The sequence below is a fragment of the Leopardus geoffroyi genome, chromosome D1 (assembly GCF_018350155.1).
Source record: "Leopardus geoffroyi isolate Oge1 chromosome D1, O.geoffroyi_Oge1_pat1.0, whole genome shotgun sequence".
Lineage (NCBI taxonomy): Eukaryota > Metazoa > Chordata > Mammalia > Carnivora > Felidae > Leopardus > Leopardus geoffroyi.
The window spans coordinates 6,841,008-6,860,955 of record NC_059329.1 but is presented as its reverse complement, the minus strand read 5'-3'; the positions used below and the strand labels follow the sequence as shown (position 1 = coordinate 6,860,955).

The window sequence follows — 19,948 nt, the reverse complement described above, 5'->3', positions numbered from 1 at the left end:
AGCAGAGAGTCTGATGCAGGGCTCGAACTCACCAACTGTGAGATCGTGACCTGAGCCAAAGTTGGATGCTTAACCCACGTGCCCCCTTGGCGTCTTTTAGATTTAGTTATTATCTGGTAACTTCCTGTTGCAAACCTCTTGGACCGAAGTGCCACAACACACATATTTACGCATACTCATCCTCTGCCCTCATCTTCCTGATTAAAAACACAACAAGAATCCTGCCATCGTACTAGGTAGGCTTAAGAAATTTTAATTGCATACAATTTAAGCTTGAGTTGTCCCAAAGTCAGCCTGCTTTGGAGACAGGAGCCAGTCGCCAATCATGTGATACTCAAATTCATATTATCGTGGGTGGTATTATCGTAGGCTATATAATTATGGGGTATTACTGTTGTAATGCCAGTAGAGTTAATACTAATATTTACATAGTTATGACTGTATAATTACTCATGGCGGAGCCAGAGCGATAGCTTAGTTTTTTAGTTTCCTTTTGCCACCAGTTGGAGAGATACTTAAGAAAACACAAGACAGATGATGTTGCTCCTCTGGTGTAACCCTCCCCACAGACACCCGTCACACTTAAAATTCTCACTTTCCAGGATTCAAGGTCCTGTAGGACCTGTGATCCCACTCCTCCTCTGCCTTTATCTCCCACGTCTTCTCTGTCTCCGGCCACAGTCACACTGGCCTTCGTCCTGTCCCACCTTCCTGTTTTCAGTGCCTTCACTCCTGCTGTTCTGTCTACCGAGTTCTTGGGGTTAGAGAATGACCCCCTCCGTTTCATTGAGCTTTGTGCTCAAGCCAGTAACAAATTAATATGTAGAACTTTTAGCTTTCTTTATCATCTGTTGTATAATTCACTTCAATAAATATTTATTCAAAACAGTTTTTAATGGCTGCATGATATAAATGAAATGTTAAAATCTGCCCCAAATTCCCAACACCCACCCTACTAAACCCCATGCAAACAAGGAGACTGAAGTACCAGTAAGAACTCAAGCAAGATTAAGAACAAGATATAGATAGATATAGATATATAGATATATGTAGATATCTTATATATCTATATATATATATATATATATATCTTATATATACATACATCTTAATTGTTATGTATATATTGATATATCAGACACCACTTGCAAGGATCATAGATATATAGAGGTATGTATCAGGTATTGATATATAGATGCCAGTTTTTAGAAAGTTAAGCAGACACTATTTTAAAAAAATTTTTTTTAATGTTTGTTTATCTTAGAGAGAGACAGCGAGCGAGTGCAAGTGGGGGAGGGACAGAGAGACATGGAGACACAGAATCCGAAGCAGGCTTCAGGCTCTGAGCTGTCAGCACAGAGCCCGATGCGGGGCTCCAACTCCCAAACTGTGAGATCCTGACCTGAGCCAAAGTCTGACGCTTGACCGACTGAGCCACCCAGGCACCCCTGTGAGTGCCCTTATTTTACAGATGAGGAAGCTGAAGCTGGAATAAGTTAAATAACTTACACAAGGTCACACAACTGAGTATGAGGTGGAATTTTTTTTAAGATTCAAACCCCAGTTTATCCTACTTTAGACCCATAGACTTAACCTATATCCCCCTGCCTCCTATATTGTTAAAACTATTTGAAGAGAAAAAATTCAGACACTTTTTCACAGAGCACTTTGTCCCTACCCTAAAAATGTCAATTTTTAAAACTCCGTAATATAGTCAGGAAGAAAACATTTCCTGTTTTAAGGTTACAAAAAAAAAAGAGAGAGAGAGAGAGAGAAAATAACCAATTAAAATATATAGATTTTTTTTTTAATTTTTCCTATAAATGGCATATCCTTTAGAGAATTTTTATGTTTGGTCTTTGTCTCTTTAAATACAATACATGTAAAAAATAATAATAATAAAATAAATAAATAAATACACGTATTGATGTCTGTTATGTATTTAAATACTTAAGGGGTTTGGGATTTATAAATCCTTATAAATCTCACATTTCACAAGTAAGTAGGAGTTGAGAATTTAAAATTTTGAGTAAAATTTATTCCCTTAAGGTGAGACTCTGATAAAGATCTCACAACCACACTGCTGTTATAAAGGTAGTGAATAACATTATTTATACTGTGAAGTATTAATAACAGAGATTAAGTAAAACCCAATGTTCTCCCTGTGTTCAGTGCCGTGCTTTTTTTTTTCCTTTATATTTGACTATTGCAGCACTGTATCCTTTATAATGTAAACTCACAGAATTGTGACACTTGAAAATGCTGTTGGAGTTAATTTATTGCAGTGCTTTGATTTTACAGTTTATGAAACTGAAGCTTAAAGATGTTGAGCTGTTCGTCTCCGGTTCTGTTAGGTAACAGTGTGAACGGAAACTAATCCACACCTGCCGGCTTTCAGTTCAGTAGTCTTCCTCCTGTGGTTACGTGTATGAAAACTGCCACAAACAGGGGCTTACTTGCAAAGATTATGTATAGCTTGCATTTCCTCTCTGTGTGCTGCCAACAAGTGGAATTGTAAATCGTTTATATAACTTAGGCAAACAAGATTCTTGCATTACACTTCTCTGGTAACACTGGAGTAATTGGAACAGTTTCGTTATTTGACCTGATCAGTCATTCAGTTTTGAATGACATCCTTTTTAGGGTAGTAAGTGCTTAAAAGGATTGAGTGTACTACAGCTTTATTTTAGGTGTGATAAAATATGCATCTTAACCACTTTTAAGTGTACAGCTTAGTGGTATTGAATACATTCATGATGTTGTGCAGCCGTCGCCACCATCCCTCTCCATAGCTCTTTTCATTTTATAAAACTGAGACACCATGCCCATTAAAGGATAACCACCCTGTACCCCTCTGTGCCACTGGCAACCACCGTCTACTTACTGTCTCTATGATTTTGACTACTATAACTATCTTGTACAGGTAAAATCATACCGTATTTGTCTTTTTATGACTGGTTTTAATTAGCATAACATCCTCAAGCTTTATCCATGTTGCAGCCCATGTCAGATTTCCATTCTTTTAATGGCCGAGTAATATTCCATTGTATGTCAATACCACATTTTGTTTGCTCTCCATCGATGGACGCTCAGGTCGCTTCTGTGTTTAGCTGTTGTGAATAATGCTGCTATGGACTTAGGTGTACAAATATCTCTTTGAGACCCTACTTTCAATTCTTTTAGGTTTATGCCCACAAATGAAATTGCTAGATCATATGGTAAACTTATTTTTAGTTTTTTGAAGGATTGCCATATCCTTTTCCACAGTGGTTGCAGCATTTTATATTCCTGTCAGCAGTGCGCACAAGTGCCCACTTCTCCACACCTTTGCCAACATTTCTTTCTGGGTTTTTTTTTGTTTTTGTTTTTGTTTTGTTTTTTTGATAGGCACCATCCTACTGGGTACGAGGCGGTATCTCATGATAGTTTTTATGTGCATTTCCCTAATGATTAATGATGTTGAGCGTGTTTTTATGGTGATTATTGGCTGTTTATGTATGATATTTGGAGAAATATCTGTATTGTCCATTTTTTAATCAGATCGTTGGTTCTTTTGTTGTTGGGAGTTCTCTGGGAGTTATTCTGGATATTAAGCCCTTATCAGATACATGGTTTGCAAATATCTTCTCCTACTCTGAGAGTTGCCTTTATATTCTGTTGATGGTGTCTTTGGCATAGAATTTTGATGTATAGAATTTTAGTTTTTTATGAAGTCTCGCTTGTCTATTTTTACTTTCGTTGCTTATTCCTTTGGTGTCATACCCAAGAAGTCATCACCAAATCCAATGTTTTAGGACTTTTGCCCTGTTGTTTTCTAAGCATTTTATGGTTTTAGGTGTTACATTTAAGACTTTGATCCATTTTGAGGTAATTTTTGTATGTGGTGCTGGAAAAGAGTGTAACTCCATTTTTTACACGTGAGTATCCAGTTTTTTTCAACACTATTTGTTGAGAAGATTGTTCTTCCCCCATGGAATGGTTTTGGCACCTGTCAAAATCATTTGACATGTATATAAAGGTTTATTTCTGGGATGTCTGTTCAGTTTGTGTGTTTGGCTTTAAGCCAGTGTCACATTGTTCTGAGTACTGCAGTTGTGTAATAAGTTCTGAAATTAGGAAGTGTGTGTCCTCCAGCTTCTTTCTTTTTCAAGCTTGTTTTGCCTATTCTGGATCCCTTGAGATTCCGTCTAAATTTTGAAGTGGGCTTTTGTATTTCTGCAAAAAAAAAAAAAAAAAAAAAGTCATTGGAATTGTGTTAGGGATTGCATTCAATCTGCAGGTCACTTTGCATAGTATTGACATCTTAAAAATATTAAGTCTTCCAAACCATGAACAGGAGATGGTATTTCCATTTATGTCTCTTTAATTTCATCTAACATTGTTTTATAGTTTTTCATTGTACAAGTCTTTCACCTCCTTGATGAAATTAATTCCTAAGTATTTTATTCTATTTGATGCCTGTGTGTGTGTGTGTGTGTGTGTGTGTATACACACACATATATGTATATACATATATGATTACTTTGTAATTTCTTTTTCGTATTGTTTATCGTTATTATAGAGAAGTGCAACTGATTTATATGGTGACTTCATATCCTGCTGCTTGCTGAATTCATTTTTTAGTTCTAAAGGTTTTTTTTGTGGAACAATTAGATTTTATACTTTTAAGATCATATTATCCAGAACAGATAGTTTTACTTCTTCCTTTCCCATTTGAGTGACTTCTGTTTCTTTTTCTTGCCTAATTGTTTAGACTGGACCTTCCAGTACTATGTTGAATAGAGGTGGTGAACATAGACAACCTTGTCCTGTTCCAGGTGTTATAGACAAAATTTTCAGTCTTTCACGGAGTATCAGGTTTACTGTGGGATTTTCATAAAAGATTTTTATTATATTGAGGCAGTTTTCTTCTCTTCCTAGTTTATTGAGGGCTTTCATGAAAGGGTGTTGAATTTTGTCAAATCCTTTTTTTTTTTTTTTACATCAATTGAGATGATCACGATCTGTTAAAGTTTTGTGTATTACATTGATTGATAGTTGTATATGGAACCGCCCTTGAATTCCAGGAGTAAATACAGTTTGTTTATGGTGTGTAATCTGTTTAATATACTGCTAAGTTTGGTTTGGTAGTATTTTGTTGAGGATTTTTGCATCAATGTTCGTAGGAATGTTGGTGTGTGGTTTTCTTGTAGTATTTGTCTACCTTTGTATCGGGGTAATGCTGACCTCATAGAACAAGCTAGAAAGTGTTCCCTTCTCTTCAGTTTTTTTGGAAAAGTTTAACAAGGATTGGTAATAGTTCCTTAAATGTTTGGTGTAATTCACATTGAAGCCATCAGGTCCAGGGCTTTTATTTGTTGGGAGATTTTTGATTACTGATTCAATCTCCTTATTCTAGTTATAGATTTAATCAGATGTTCTGTTTCTTTGGGATTTAGTCTTGGTAGGTTTTGTATTTTTAGGAATTTGTCAGTTTCATGAAGTTATATCAAGCACAGCTATAAACTGTGACCAGTTGTTCATAGTACTGTTAATGTTTCTTTCATTTCTGCAGAATAAGTAGTAATGTCCTCACTCTCATTCCTGAATTACTAGAAGTAAATTTCTTCTCTATCTAGCTAAAGATTTGCTAATTATGTCAATCTTTTCAAAGAATCAGCTTTGGTTTCATTGGTTTACTCTATTTTTCTGTTTTCTGTTTGTTTTTATCTCTTGTTCTAATCTTTCTTCAGCTAGCTTTGGGTTTAGTTTATTCTTTTACTAGTTCTGTAAGTTTTAGTTAAATTGTTGATTTGAGCTGTAAGCTTTCCTCTTAACACTACTTTCACTGCTTTCTATAAGTTTTGGTATGTTGTGTTTTAGTTTTCATTTTCCTAATTGCCCATGTGATTTCTTCTTTGATCCATTGATTGTTTAGGAGTATGATGTTTAATTTCCACAAATGTGTAAAATTTCCAGTTTCACCTGGTATTGACTTATAGCTTCAAAAGAAGTATATTTCTTTTGAAATATATTGAGATGTAATATGTTGAGGCCTAATGTATGGTCTATTCTGGAAAATGTCCATTGTATGCTTGAGAAAAATGTGAATGCTGCTGTTATTTGGTAGAATGTTCTGTATTTGCTAGATCAAGTTGATTTATTGTGTTTTTCAAGTCCTCTGTTTCCTTGTTTACCTTCTGTCTGGTGGTTCTATCATTATTGAGAGTGGGGTATTGATGTCTCCAACAATTATGGAAAAGCTATATATACAAACATATATATAATATTATAGATATATATAGATAATATAGAAAAGCTATCTAGAGAGACATGTATCTGTGGCATATAAATGACTAGTCTTCCTTTCAATTCTGTCATTTTTTGCTTCTTATATTTTGCTGGTCTTTTTCTAGATACGTAAATGTTTATAATTGTTATTTTTTCTTATTGTGTTGAACCTTTTGTTAATGTATAATATCTTTTGTCTATTATAAACTTTTTTGATTTAAAGTCTACTTTGTCTGATATTAAGATAGCCACCTGTCCTCTCTTTTTGGCTACTATGTGCATGGAATATCTTTTTCAGTCTTTTCACTTTCAATCTATGTGTGTCTTTGAATCTAAAGTGAGTCTATTTTAGGTAGCATATAGTTTTGTGTTTTTATCCATTCTGCAAATCTCTGTATTTTGAATAGAGAGTTTAAACCATTTACATTTAAAGTAATTACTGATAAGGAGGACCTTATGTCATTTTGCTATTTGTTTTCTTTATGATTTATGACTTCTCTGTTTATCATTTTCTGCCTTATTGTATTCTTTTGTGTTCAGCTGATTTGTTTATAGTGAAACATTTAAATTCATTTCTCATTTCCTTTTGTGTATATTCTATACCTGTTTCCTTTGTGGTTACCATGGAGATTACATCTAACATCCTAAAGTTATAGCACTCCATTGTGAATTTATGCCAGTTTAACTTCAGTGCCATACAAAACCTCCTCTTTTACACCTCTATCCCAACTCCTTTCAATTGTTGTTATCACAAAATTACACCTTTATACATTGTATTCCCCAAAACATTATCTAATAGTTATTTTAAATATACTTGTCTCGGGGCACCTGGGTGGCGCAGTCGGTTAAGCGTCCGACTTCAGCCAGGTCACGATCTCGCGGTCCGGGAGTTTGAGCCCCGCGTCAGGCTCTGGGCTGATGGCTCAGAGCCTGGAGCCTGTTTCCGATTCTGTGTCTCCCTCTCTCTCTGCCCCTCCCCCGTTCATGCTCTGTCTCTCTCTGTCCCAAAAATAAATAAACGTTGAAAAAAAAAAATTAAAAAAAAAAAATAAATATACTTGTCTCTTAAATTACATAGAAAACAGTATGTGAAATTACAAACCAAAGTTACAATAATACTATTTTTAGACTAATAATTTTTTTAAATATATTGTTCTCTTAAATCGTGTATAAAACAAAAACTTTAGTTACAAACCATTGTTACAGTAACACTGGCTTTTATAACTATCCATATATTTACCTCTATCGAAACTTCTGTTTCTTTATACAATTTTGGGTTACTGTCAAGTGTCCTTCATTTTTCCCTGTAGGACTCTCTTGAGCATTTCTTGCAGGGCAGGTCTAGTGGCAATGAACTTTTACAGCTTTTGTTTATCTTCAGTGTCTTAATTTCTCCCTTACTCTTGAAGGACAGTTTCGCTAGACACAGGATTCTTGCCTGATAGTTTTTTTTTCATTGAGAAGTTTGAATATATTGGCCCGCTGCCTTCTGGCCTCCAAAGTTTCTGATGAGAAATCTGTTAACATATTAAAAATTCTTTGTATGTGATGAATTTTTTCTCTCTTGCTGTTTTCAAGAGTTTCTCTCTATCTTTGGCTTTCAAAAGTTTAATTATAATGTGTCTTGGTGAGGATGTATCTTTTAGTCCATCTTAATTGGAGTTTGTTGAGCTTCTGGGATGTTTATATTTATGTTTTTCATGAAATTTGGCATTTTTCGGGTGCCTGGGTGGCTCAGTTGGTTGAGCGTCCGACTTCAGCTCAGGTCATGATCTCGGAGTCTATGAGTTCGAGCCACACGTCGGGCTCTGTGCTGACAGCTCAGAGCCTAGAGCCTGCTTTGGATTCTGTGCCTCCCTCTCTCTCTCTGCCCCTCCCCGCTCATGCTCTGTCTCTCTTTCTCTCTGTCAAAAATAAATAAACATTAAAAAAAATTAAGTTTGGCGTTTTTCAGCCAGTATTCCTTGAGATATTCTCTCCTCCCCCTTCTCCTTCTCTTTTCCTTCTGGGACTCCCACAGCATGCATGTTGGTCTGTTTACTGGTGTACCATAGGTTTCTTAAGCTCTGCTTACTTTTCTTTCATCTTTTTTCTTTCTGTTTCTCAGACTTGTCAATTTCCATTGTTTATCTTCAAGTTATCTTCAAGAATCAAGGCTGGTTACTTTCTTCTGCCTGCTCAACTCTGCCTTTGAATCCCACTAATGAATTGTTCCTTTCAGTTATTCTACTTTTCAGCTTCAGAGTTTCTGTTTCGTCTTTTTTTAGTTTTTGTCTCTTTATTGATATTTCCATTTTGTCCATCATTTCTTGAATTTCTCCACATCTTCCTTTAGTTTTTTAGCATCTTTAAGACATTGGTGTTCAGGTCTTTGTCTAGTAGATCTGCCATCAGGTCTTTTTCAGGGTCAGTTTCTATTGATTTTTTAATTTTCTTTGAATGAGACATAATTTTGTTTTTCTTTATATGCCTTATAATTTTGTATTGAAAACTGGATATTTCAGTTTAATAATGCAGGAACTCTGGAAATCAGATTCTTTCCCTTCCCCTGAGTTTACTCTGTGTGTGTGTGTGTGTTTAATTGTTACAGGCTACAAAGATCAGTCAAGGATCAGTTTGAATTGTAAACTTAAGGTCTTCTCAGTTCTTTTGTGAGTCTGTACCTTTCTCTGGAAATGACTGATAATTTCTCAGTTTTCTCCATATGTGTTGTTATTTTTGAATGTCCTCATTTTTAATATCTGGCTCTCCTAAGGGGAAAGGACAACAATCTAGAGGGAAGGAAAAACCCTTTAAGTTCCCTGGAAGTTGCCAAATGGGAAGGGCTTGCAACAACGGTGGGGGGTGAAGGTGCATCACCAAAGGCTGCCTGCCTGTTTGTCTACACCTGTGTGATCAGAAGCAGCAACCAACAATCAGAGCACAGATCTCCTGGATTGGAGGACAGAGTCCCTTTTTGTCCACCCTGGCTCCCACAAGTGTGCAAGCTGTTCCAGAAACATGTACACAGCTGCCTGCTGCTGGGGCTGCGGTGAGGGAATGGGTAGCTGCTACTGGGCTAAGAGCAGAAATTGACTGGAGTTAACCACAAGTTACCCCCCAAGCCTTCCCCTGGAAGTTGCAAGCCTTCAATAGACACCAGAGTTCTAAAATAGTTACGTTAGATTCTGCCAGCACAGTTGTCTAGAAGTGGAGACAGATTCCTGGTGCTTCCTAGTCCACTTTCTTCCCAGGATCCTCTCTGTCTACTGCAGCTTTTTAAAGGACTCATAAACCGTAATGTGTTTTTGACTTCCCTGTTACTTATTTCTTCACAGTATTAATAAAAATTATGGGTAGAACTGGTGATTTTGTTTTGTCTTAATAGTCATCTCTTTTTCTGACAATTTAATGCATGATTGACTAGTCAGCATATTTACAAAGAAGGAAAAATTCTATAATCATCTCTAATTCTAGGTTAGGGGCCTGGGTAAGTTTTTGGGTGAAACTCTGTCACTGTATATGTTGAATAAGAACAATTTATTTGAAGTCATTGAATGGGGCCGTGAAAGGTCGTGGATTTTCAACACTAGCTGCCTTGGGTTTAATACTGGCTTTGTTAATCACTATTTGACCATAGGCCTTGAAGTGCAATCTCTATGTCTTTAGCACCAGCATACTGGTAAAATCTACTATGCAAGGTTGTTGTTTAAATTAGAACTGGGTGGCTCAGTTGGTTAAGCATCCAGCTTCAGATCAGGTCATGATCTCCCGGTTCATGGGTTTGAGCCCCACAAGAGGCTCTGTGCTGACAGTATGGAGCCTGCTTGAAATTCTCTGTATCCCTCTCTTTGTATCCCTTCCTCTCTCTCTCTCTCAGAAATAAATAAACATTTTTAAAAATAATTAAATAAATTAGAAAAAAGAAACAAATTGGAACATATAAGGCAATCAATAGTAGGTAACAATTTTTATTTTTTATTATAATTATCTTGATACCACATCTCATCTTTATTATTTCCTTTATTCAACTTTCTATTTAACTTTTCGTGAGTTCTAGTGAGTTTCACATTGGAGTTTATAAAGAAATTTTAGATATACCCTTTTTGCTTATTTTAGGACTTTAAAATGCCTTGGGAACAGGAATCAGAATTTACAAAGAGGGATAAAGCTGCTAGAGTCATTCAGAAGGCCTGGAAACGTTTTCTTGTGAGTTTGTTTCATTGTTTTGTAATCTTATTGTGATATAATTTATATAGCATAAGGTTCACCTTTTGAAAGTGTATAATTCAATCATTTTTAATATATTTACAGATTGGTGTACCACCCTTTGCTTTAAAAGCACCCATTTTTCAGAAGTTCAGAAAGTTAACATTAATTAATCATTCCATTAGCCTCGCAAATCCTTACTGAGCTCCTGGTCAGGGTCAGGCACTCTGAAAATAACTATGATCACTGAAAGTATCACGAATAGGATCCTTTGGCTTTTACCTCTAAAACTATTTCTTGGGGCGCCTGGGTGGCACAGTTGGTTAAGCGTCCGACTTTAGCCAGGTCATGATCTCGCGGTCCGTGAGTTCGAGCCCCGCGTAGGGCTCTGGGCTGATGGCTCAGAGCCTGGAGCCTGTTTCCGATTCTGTGTCTCCCTCTCTCTCTGCCCCTCCCCCGTTCATGCTCTGTCTCTCTGTGTCCCAAAAATAAATAAATGTTGAAAAAAAAATTTTTTTTAAATAAATAAAACTATTTCTTGACTCAGCAATCAGGTTTCTGAGAAAGTGTTAGGGATACATTCATTCACTCATTAAATATTTATCAAGTACTTGACTCTTGAAGACTTAAAGTTTAATAATAAACTGTATCTGAGTTAATACACTTTGTCATGCTATAGTCTGGGTAGAGCTGGTCTCATTGGTGGAAGGAATATTCCAGGTTGACTTACCTGGTTGAGTGAGGGCCAATAACTAAAATGACTTCACTCTTTCTTCTGTGTTTGTAGCAATACTGTCTGCGCCTGATAATTATACGTGAAGTGCGATGGCTCTGTTTCTAACACACATGATCCGTTAATCGAGTCTTACAAAATAGCTTCCATTATGTGTTTCTTTTGCCTCTTTCAAGCCATAAAATCCCTAACTCTTGATCTCCAATACTAAAATAATAATTTCCTTAAAAATTTTTTTAATGCTTTTTTAAAAATTTTTTTTTTAATGTTTATTCTTGAGACAGAGACAGAGCGTGAACAGGGGAGGGGCAGAGAGAGAGGGAGACACAGAATCGGAGACAGGTGATTGGGGCACCTGGGTGGCTAAGTCGGTTAATCATCTGACTTTGGCTCAGGTCATGATCTCATGGTTTCTGAGTTCAAGCCCTGCATCATGCTCTGCTGATGCTCAGAGCCTGCTTGGGATTCTCTCTCCCTCTCTCCCTCTCTCTCTCTCTCTGCCCCTCCTTTGCTCTCTCTCTTCCTCTCAAAATAAATAAAAACATAAATTTTTTTTTAAATTATTTTAATATTTATTCATTTTTGAGAGGCAGAGGCAGAGTATGCATAGGAGAGGAGTAGAGAGAGGGAGACACAGAATCTGAAGCAGGCTCCAGGCTCTGGGCTGTCAGCACAGAGCCCAACACGGGGCTGGAACCCATGAACTGTGAGGTCATGACCTAAGCTGAGTCAGACGCTTAACCAACTGAGCCACGCAGGTGCCCCTAAAATATCTTTCTTAAAATTGTGATCAATTTAGATAAGATCTGTACGTTGAAAGGATTAAAGCGGGTTGTATTTGGAGATAAAATGGTGTCCCATGCAATAGAAGGTGTGACTGAGCAGTTGGATTTAAAAAGTGGTTAGAAACTGAAAAAAAGCAACCATGAAAGCCATGGTTCAAATCTAAGGATAATTTAAATAGTTCTAAGACTCAAAGAGAAAACATTTGATCTTAAATCTCGATATATTTTTTTTCAAGTGGCTCAGAGGAGGTTTTCTAAATAAGGATGCTTAATTTTAACACATTACTTGGCCCAGTAAGTGAGTAATTTGCATAGTCAAACTACTGTAAATGAAGGTATTTTCTTTTGTGTGAATATTTTAAGTCAAAATAATGTATATACTTCTTTCAGTAAAATAATGTAGAAGAACTTACAAATAAAAGTACATCTTTTACCCCCTCCTATTCTTCTCTACCCTCATACTCTAAAGGGAAGCACTTTGAACAACTTTTTGTTTTAGATGTTCTGGTAGTTATTTCTGTTTCTGTATAACATGCTTGTGTAATTATTTTTTATTTGCCAACTTCAGAAGTGACCTGTTGATTTTCTGCAAAGATAATTGAGAGCTTATCTTACTTACCCGTTACACAGCCCTGCCAGTACCATATGTAATGATTTTTTAGTTCTTCTATTTGTTACCTTAATTTTTGTTTATTTATTTTGTGAGAGAGATGGGGTAAGAGGCAGAGAGAGAGGGAGAGGCAGAGAGAGAGAATCCCAAGCAGGCTGTGAGCTGTCAGCACAGAGGGGGACATGTTGCTCAAACTAACAAACTGTAAGATTATGACCTGAGCCAAAATCAAGAGTCAGGGTATAGCCGACTGAGCCACCCAGACGCCCTTATTGCCTTATTTCTTTACAGCACAGAGGCTGGAGCCTGCTTTGGATTCTTTGTTAATGTCTCTCTCTGCCACTCCCCCATTCACGCTCTGTCTCTCTCTCAAAAATAAATTTAAAAAAACATTTACAAATTTTTTAAAAAAAGAATTTAAACCTGGGGCGTCTGGGTGGACCAGTTGGTTAAGTGACCTACTTTGGCTGAGGTCATGATCTCATGGCTCATGTGCTGACAGCTCAGAGCCTAGAGCCTGCTTCAGATTCTGTGTCTCCCTCTCTCTCAAAAATAAATAAACGTTAAAAAGAGCATGTTTAAACTTTTGTTTCTTGTTCCATCATGTTAACATAGGATTATGTGACTCCTTATTATGTCTGATGAAGATATAAATATCCCAACCCCCACCTTTTTTTTTTTTAACCTATTCTCCCAATCTTCAAACCCCCAAATCCCATTACATCTACTAGTACACTGTCAATACTCACTTGGAGGAGTTTCTCATATATCCTGGGCACAAGTCCTTTATTGAATACATGTGTGGCAGGTATTTTCTCCAGACACTGCATTCTTAAAGATGTTTTTTTGATAATGAGAAGTCTTTCATTTTAATTAAGTCCAATTTAATCCCTTGTTCTTTATGGTTAGTGCTTTCTGTGTCCTGTTTAAGAGATGTTTGCCCAGGGGTTCCTGGGTGGCTTGGTCGGTTGAATGTCTTGGGTCGTAGTCTCAGGGTTCATGGGTTTGAACCTGACATCGGGCTCTCTGCTGTCAGCACAGAGCCTGCTTCCAATCCTCTGTTCTCCTCTCTTTGCCCCTCCCCCACTCGTTCTCTTTCTCTCTCTCTCTCTCTCTCAAAAATAAATAAACATTAAAAAATGAAAAAGAAATGTTTGCCTAAAGAGGTGACAATATCATAACTTTCCCAGTGGGAAAAGATCCTAAGGCAGACGTCCAGCTCAGCCAACACAATATTAGGTGTCAATTATATTGAAATAAATCTGGGGGGAAATGTTTAATCCAAAGCCAGGATATATTTTCCTTAAGCTTTTTCTAGATGCTTGATTGCTTTTGTTGTAGGTTGAGATCTAGTATCCTCTCAAATTAATGTTTGTGTGTGATAACAGGTGTAGGCAAAGTTCATTTTTGTCTTTATGGATAACCAAATGATTAAGTACCTTTTACTGAAAATACTAGATCATGTCTCCATGTATGTGAAGTGTTTCTGTGGTCTCTGTTCATTTGTATTGGTTTATTTGTCTTTATTTGGGTCAGTACCACACTGTCTTAGTAACTATAGCTTTGTCATAAGTGTGGGTATCAAAATCCTCCAACTGTGATGTTCTTCATGATTATCACAGCTATTTTAGGGCTTTTGCATTTCCATTTAAATAGTAGAATCAATTTATTAATTTTTGCAAAAATATTTGTGGGGATTATAATTGGGATTGCATTAGGATCAGTTTGGGGGAGAACTGACATTTTACTACTCCAAGTTTTCATGAATCTGGTACATATCTTCATGTTTTAGATCTTTAAAAATTTTTCTCCACAACGTTTTATAGTTTGCAGTGTAGAAGTCTTATGTATCTTTCATTTTACTTACGGGTATTTGACATTGTTTGATGCTACTGTGAGTGGTATTAATTTCAATTTTATTTTCTAATTGTTCATTTCTAGTTTATAGAAATATAATTTATTTTTATCTGCTGACCTAGTATGCACTTATTATTTCTAATTGATTTTTTATAGACACCTTTGGATTTACTACCTAATCATGTCATCTCTGAATGACTTTTGTTTTTTTCTTTGTAAACTTTATACCTATTACTTCTTTTTCTTTATTGTACTCCAGCACAATATTGCACTTTATTACCCTCCCAGAGAATCCCAAGCAGGCTCCATGCTATGAGTGCAGAGCCTGACAGGGGGCTCGATCTCACAAACTGTGAGATCATGACCTGAGCCTGAGCCGGAATCAAGGGTTAGACATTTAACCAACTGAGCTACCCAGGTGTCCCTATTACCTTTCACTTTAAAATATTTTAGTTTCCATTGTGATTTTTTTTGACCCATCGGTTATTTAGAAGTATGTTATTTAATTACCAAATATTTAGGAGTTTTCTAGTTCCCTTTCTGTTACTGATTTCTGGTTTGATTCTGAGGCCAGTTGTTTATACGATTTTTTTAAATTCAATTTAATTTTTTATTTTTTTAAAATTTACATCCAAATTAGTTAGCATATAGTGAAACAGTGATTTCAGGAGTAGATTCCTTAATGCCCCTTACCCATTTAGCCCATCCCCCCTCCCGGTAACCCTCAGTTTGTTCTCCATATTTATGAGTCTCTTCTGTTTTGTCCCCCTCCCTGTTTTTATATTATTTTTGTTTCCCTTCCCTTATGTTCTTCTGTTTTGTCTCTTAAAGTCCTCATGTGTGTGAAGTCATGTGATTTTTGTCTTTCTCTGAATAATTTCACTTAGCATGATACTCTCCAGTTCCATCCACGTAGTTGCAAATGGCAAGATTTCATTCTTTTTGATTGCCGAGTACTACTCCATTGTATATATATACCACATCTTCTTTATCCATTCATCCATCGATGGTCATTTGGGCTCTTTCCATACTTTGGCTATTGTTGATAGTGCTACTATAAACATGGGGGTGCCTGTGTCCCTTCGAAACAGCACACCCGTATCCTGTGGATAAATGCCTAATAGTGCAATTGCTGGGTCATAGGGTAGTTCTATTTTTAGTTTTTTGAGGAACCTCCATACTGTTTTCCAGAGTGGCTGCACCAGCTTGCATTGCCACCAACAATGCAAAAGAGATCCTCTTTCTCCGCATCCTCGCCAACATCTGTTGTTGCCTGAGTTGTTCATGTTAGCCATTCTGACAGGTGTCAGATGGTATCTCATTGTGGTTTTGATTTGTATTTTTCTGATGACGAGTGATGTGGGGCATTTTTTCATGTGTCATTTGGCCATCTGGATGTCTTCCTTGGAGAAGTGTCTATTCATGTCTTTTGCCCATTTCTTCACTGGATTGTTTTTTGGGTTTTGAGTTTGATAAGTTCTTTGTAGATTTTGGATACTAACCCTGTATCTGATACCTCATTTGCAAATATCTTCTCCCATTCTGTCGGTTGCCTTTTAGTTTTGCTGATTGTTTCCTTCACTGTGCAGAAGCTTTTTATTTTGATGAGGTCCCAGTAGTTCATTTTTGCTTTTGTTTCCCTTGACTCCAGAGATGTGTTGAGTAAGAAGTTGCTGCGGGCAAGATCAAAGAGGTTTTCGCTTGCTTTCGCCTCAAGGATTTTGATGGCTTCCTATCTTACATTGAGGTCTTTCATCCATTTTGAGTTTATTTTTGTGTATGGTGTAAGAAAGTGGTCCAGGTTCATTCTTCTGCATGTCGCTGTCCAGTGTTCCCAGCACCACTTGCTGAAGAGACTGTCTTTATTCCATTGGATATTCTTTCCTGCTTTGTCAAAGATTAGTTGGCCATACAGTTGTGGGTCCATTTGTGGGTTCTCTATTCTGTTCCATTGATCTGTCCTTGTGCCACTACCATACTGTCTTGATGATTATGGCTTTGTAGTATAGCTTGAAGTCTGGTATTGTGATGCCTCCTGCTTTGGTTTTCTTTTTCAGGATTGCTTTGGCTATTTGGGGTCTTTTCTGGTTACATACAAAGTTTAGAATTATTTGTTCTAGCTCTGTGAAGAATGCTGGTGTTACTTTGATAGGGATTGCATTGAATATGTAGATTGCTTTGGGTAGTATCGACATTTTAACAATATTTGTTGTTCCTATCCAGGAGCATGGAATCTTTTTCCATTTTTCTGTGTCTTCTTCAATTTCTTTCATAAGCTTTCTATAGTTTTCAGTGTATAGATATTTCACCTCTTTGGTTAGATTTATTCCTAGGTATTCTATGTTTTTTTGTGCGATAAGAGGGATCGATTCCTTGATTTCTCTTTCTGTCGCTTCATTGTTGGTGTATAGGAATGCAACTGATTTCTGTACATTGATTTTATACCCTGCCACTTTGCTGAATTCATGAATCAATTTTAGCAGTTTTTCGGTGGAATCTTTTGGGTTTTTCATGTAGAGTATCATGTCATCTGCGAAGAGTGAAAGTTTGACCTCCTCCTGGCTGATTTGGATGCCTTTTATTTTGTTGTGTTGTCTGATTGCAGAGGCTAAGATTTCCAATACTATGTTGAGTAACAGTGGCGAGAGTGGACATCCCTGTCTTGTTCCTGACCTTAGGGGAAAAGCTCTCAGTTTTTCCCCATTGAGGATGATATTAGCGTTGGGTCATTCATATATGGCTTTTATGATCTTGAGGTCTGCTCCTTCTATCCCTACTTTCTTGAGGGTTTTTATCAAGAAATGATGCTGTATTTTGTCAAATTCTTTCTCTGCATTTATTGAGAGGATCATATGGTTCTTGTCCTTTCTTTTATTGATGTGATGAATCACCAAGTTAATTGTTTTGCAGATATTGAACCAGCCCTGCATCCCAGGTATAAATCCCATTTGGTCGTGGCGAATAGTTTTTTTAATGTATTGTTAGATCCGGTTGGCTCATATCTTGTTGAGGATTTTTGCATACATGTTCATCAGGGAAATTGGTCTATAGTTCTCCTTTTTAGTGGGGTCTCTGTCTGGTTTTGGAATCAAGGTAATGCTGGCTTCATAGAATGAGTTTGGAAGTTTTCCTTCCATTTCTATTTTTTGGAACAGTTTCAAGAGAATAGGTGTTAACTCTTCCTTAAATGTTTGGTGTAATTCCCCTGGAAAGCCATCTGGCTCTGGACTCTTGTTTTTTGGGAGATTTTTTTTTTTTATTACTAATTTGATTTCTTTACTGGTTATGGGTCTGTTCACATTTTCTATATCTTCCTGTTTCAGTTTTGGTAGTGTATATGTTTCTAGGAATTTGTCCATTTCTTCCAGATTACCCATTTTATTGGCATAAAATTGCTCATAATATTCTCTTATTATTGTTTTTATTTCTGTTGTGTTGGTTGTGATCTCGCCTGTTTCATTCTTGATTTTATTTATTTGGGTCCTTTCCTTTTTCTTCTTGATCAAACTGGCTAGTGGTTTATCAATTTTGTTAATTTTTTCAAAGAACCAGCTTCTGGTTTCATTGATCTGTTCTACTGTTTTTTTTTGGTTTCAGTAGCATTAATTTATGCTCTAATCTTTATGAATTCCTGTCTTCTGCTGGTTTTGGGTTTTATTTACTGATCTTTTTCCAGCTCCTTAAGGCGTAAGGTTAGGTTGTGTATCTGAGATCTTTCTTCCTTCTTTAGGAAGGCCTGGATTGCTATATACTTTTCTCTTATGACCGCCTTTGCTGCGTCCCAGAGGTTTTGGGTTGTGGTGTTATCATTTTCATTGACTTCCATATACTTTTTAATTTCATCTTTAACTGCTTGGTTAGCCCATTCATTCTTTAGTAGGATGTTCTTCAGTCTCCAAGTATTTGTTACCTTTCCAAATTTTTTCTTGTGGTTGACTTCAAGTTTCATAGCATTGTGGTCTGAAAATATGCACGGTATGATCTCAGTCTTTTTGTACTTATTTAGGGCTGATTTGTGTCCCAGTATATGGTCTATTCCAGAGAACGTTCCATGTGCACTGGAGAAGAATGTGTATTCTGCTGCTTTAGGATGAAATGTTCTGAATATATCTGTTAAGTCCATCTGGTCCAGTGTGTCATTCAAAACCATTGTTTCCTTGTTGATTTTTTTATTAGATGATCTGTCCATTGCTCTGAATGGGGTGTTGAAGTCTCCTACTATTAAGGTATTACTATCGATGAGATTCCTGATGTTTGTGATTAATTGATTTATATATTTGGGTGCTCTCACATTTGGTGCATAAATTTTTATAATTGTTAGGTCTTCTTGGTGTATAGACCCCTTGATTATGGTATAATGCCCTTCTGCATCCCTTGATACAGTCTTTATTTTAAAGTCTAGCTTGTCTGATATAAGTATGGCTACTCTGGCTTTCTTTTGTTGACCATTAGCATGTTAGATGGTTCTCCATCCCCTTATTTTCAATCTGAAGGTGCCTTTAGGTCTAAAGTGGGTCTCTTGTAAACAGCATGTAGATGGATCTTGTTTTCTTATCCATTCTGTTACCCTATGTCTTTTGATTGGAGCATTGAGTCCATTGACATTTAGAGTGAGTACTGAAAGATATAAATTTATTGCTATTATGATGCTTGTAGAGTTGGAGTTTCTGCTGATGTTCTCTGGTCCTTTCTAATCTTTTGTTGCTTTTGGTATTTATTTATTTATTTACTTACTTACTTACTTACTTATTTATTTCATCTTTTCTCCCCTCAGAAAGTCCCCCTTAAAATTTCTTGCAGGGCTGGTTTAGTGGTTACAAACTCCCTTTAATTTTTGTCTGGGAAACTTTTTATCTTTCCTTCCATTTTGAATGACAGCCTTGATGGATAAAGATTCTTGGCTGCATATTTTTCTGATTCAGAACACTGAATATATCCCACCACTCCCTTCTGGCCTGCCAAGTTTCTGTGGATAGGTCTGCTTCCAACCTGATCTGTCTTCCCTTGTATGTTAGAGACTTTTTTTCCCTTGCTGCTTTCATGATTCTCTCCTTGCCTGAGTATTTTGTGAATTTGACTATGATATGCCTTGTTGATGGTCGGTTTTTGTTGAATCTAATGAGAATCGTCTGTGCTTCCTGGATTTTGATGTCTGTGTCTTTCCCCAGGTTAGGAAAGTTTTCCCCCTCTGGTTTGCTCACATAACCCTTCTACCCCTATTTCTCTCTCTTCCTCTTCTGGGACCCCTATAATTCTGATGTTGTTCATTTTTAATGAGTCACTGATTTCTCTAATTCTTAAATCATGCTCTTTTGCCTTAATCTCCCTCTTTTTTTCTGCTTCCTTATTCTTTGTAAGTTTGTCCTCTGTATCGCTGATTCTCTGTTCTGCCTCATCCATCTTGCCACTGCTGCATCCATCCGTGATTGCAGCTCTGTTACAGCATTTTTAATTTCATTCTGGCTATTTTTTACTTCCTTTATCTCTGCAGAAGGGGATTCTAAT

General features: G+C 36.7%; 1 protein-coding gene across 9 annotated transcripts in view; it reads left to right on the top strand.

Moving 5' to 3' along the window:
- The window catches only part of CD1H11orf65 (chromosome D1 C11orf65 homolog), a 63,301-nt gene that overhangs the window by 7,775 nt on the left and 35,578 nt on the right, over window positions 1–19,948 (top strand). For all 9 annotated transcript variants that reach the window (XM_045482706.1, XM_045482707.1, XM_045482705.1 and 6 more), the window contains one exon: window positions 10,369–10,458. In XM_045482706.1, coding sequence (XP_045338662.1) covers window positions 10,378–10,458 — 81 coding nt within the window. In that variant the 5' untranslated portion in view covers window positions 10,369–10,377. Of the gene's footprint in view, window positions 1–10,368; window positions 10,459–19,948 lie in introns of those variants that run through there.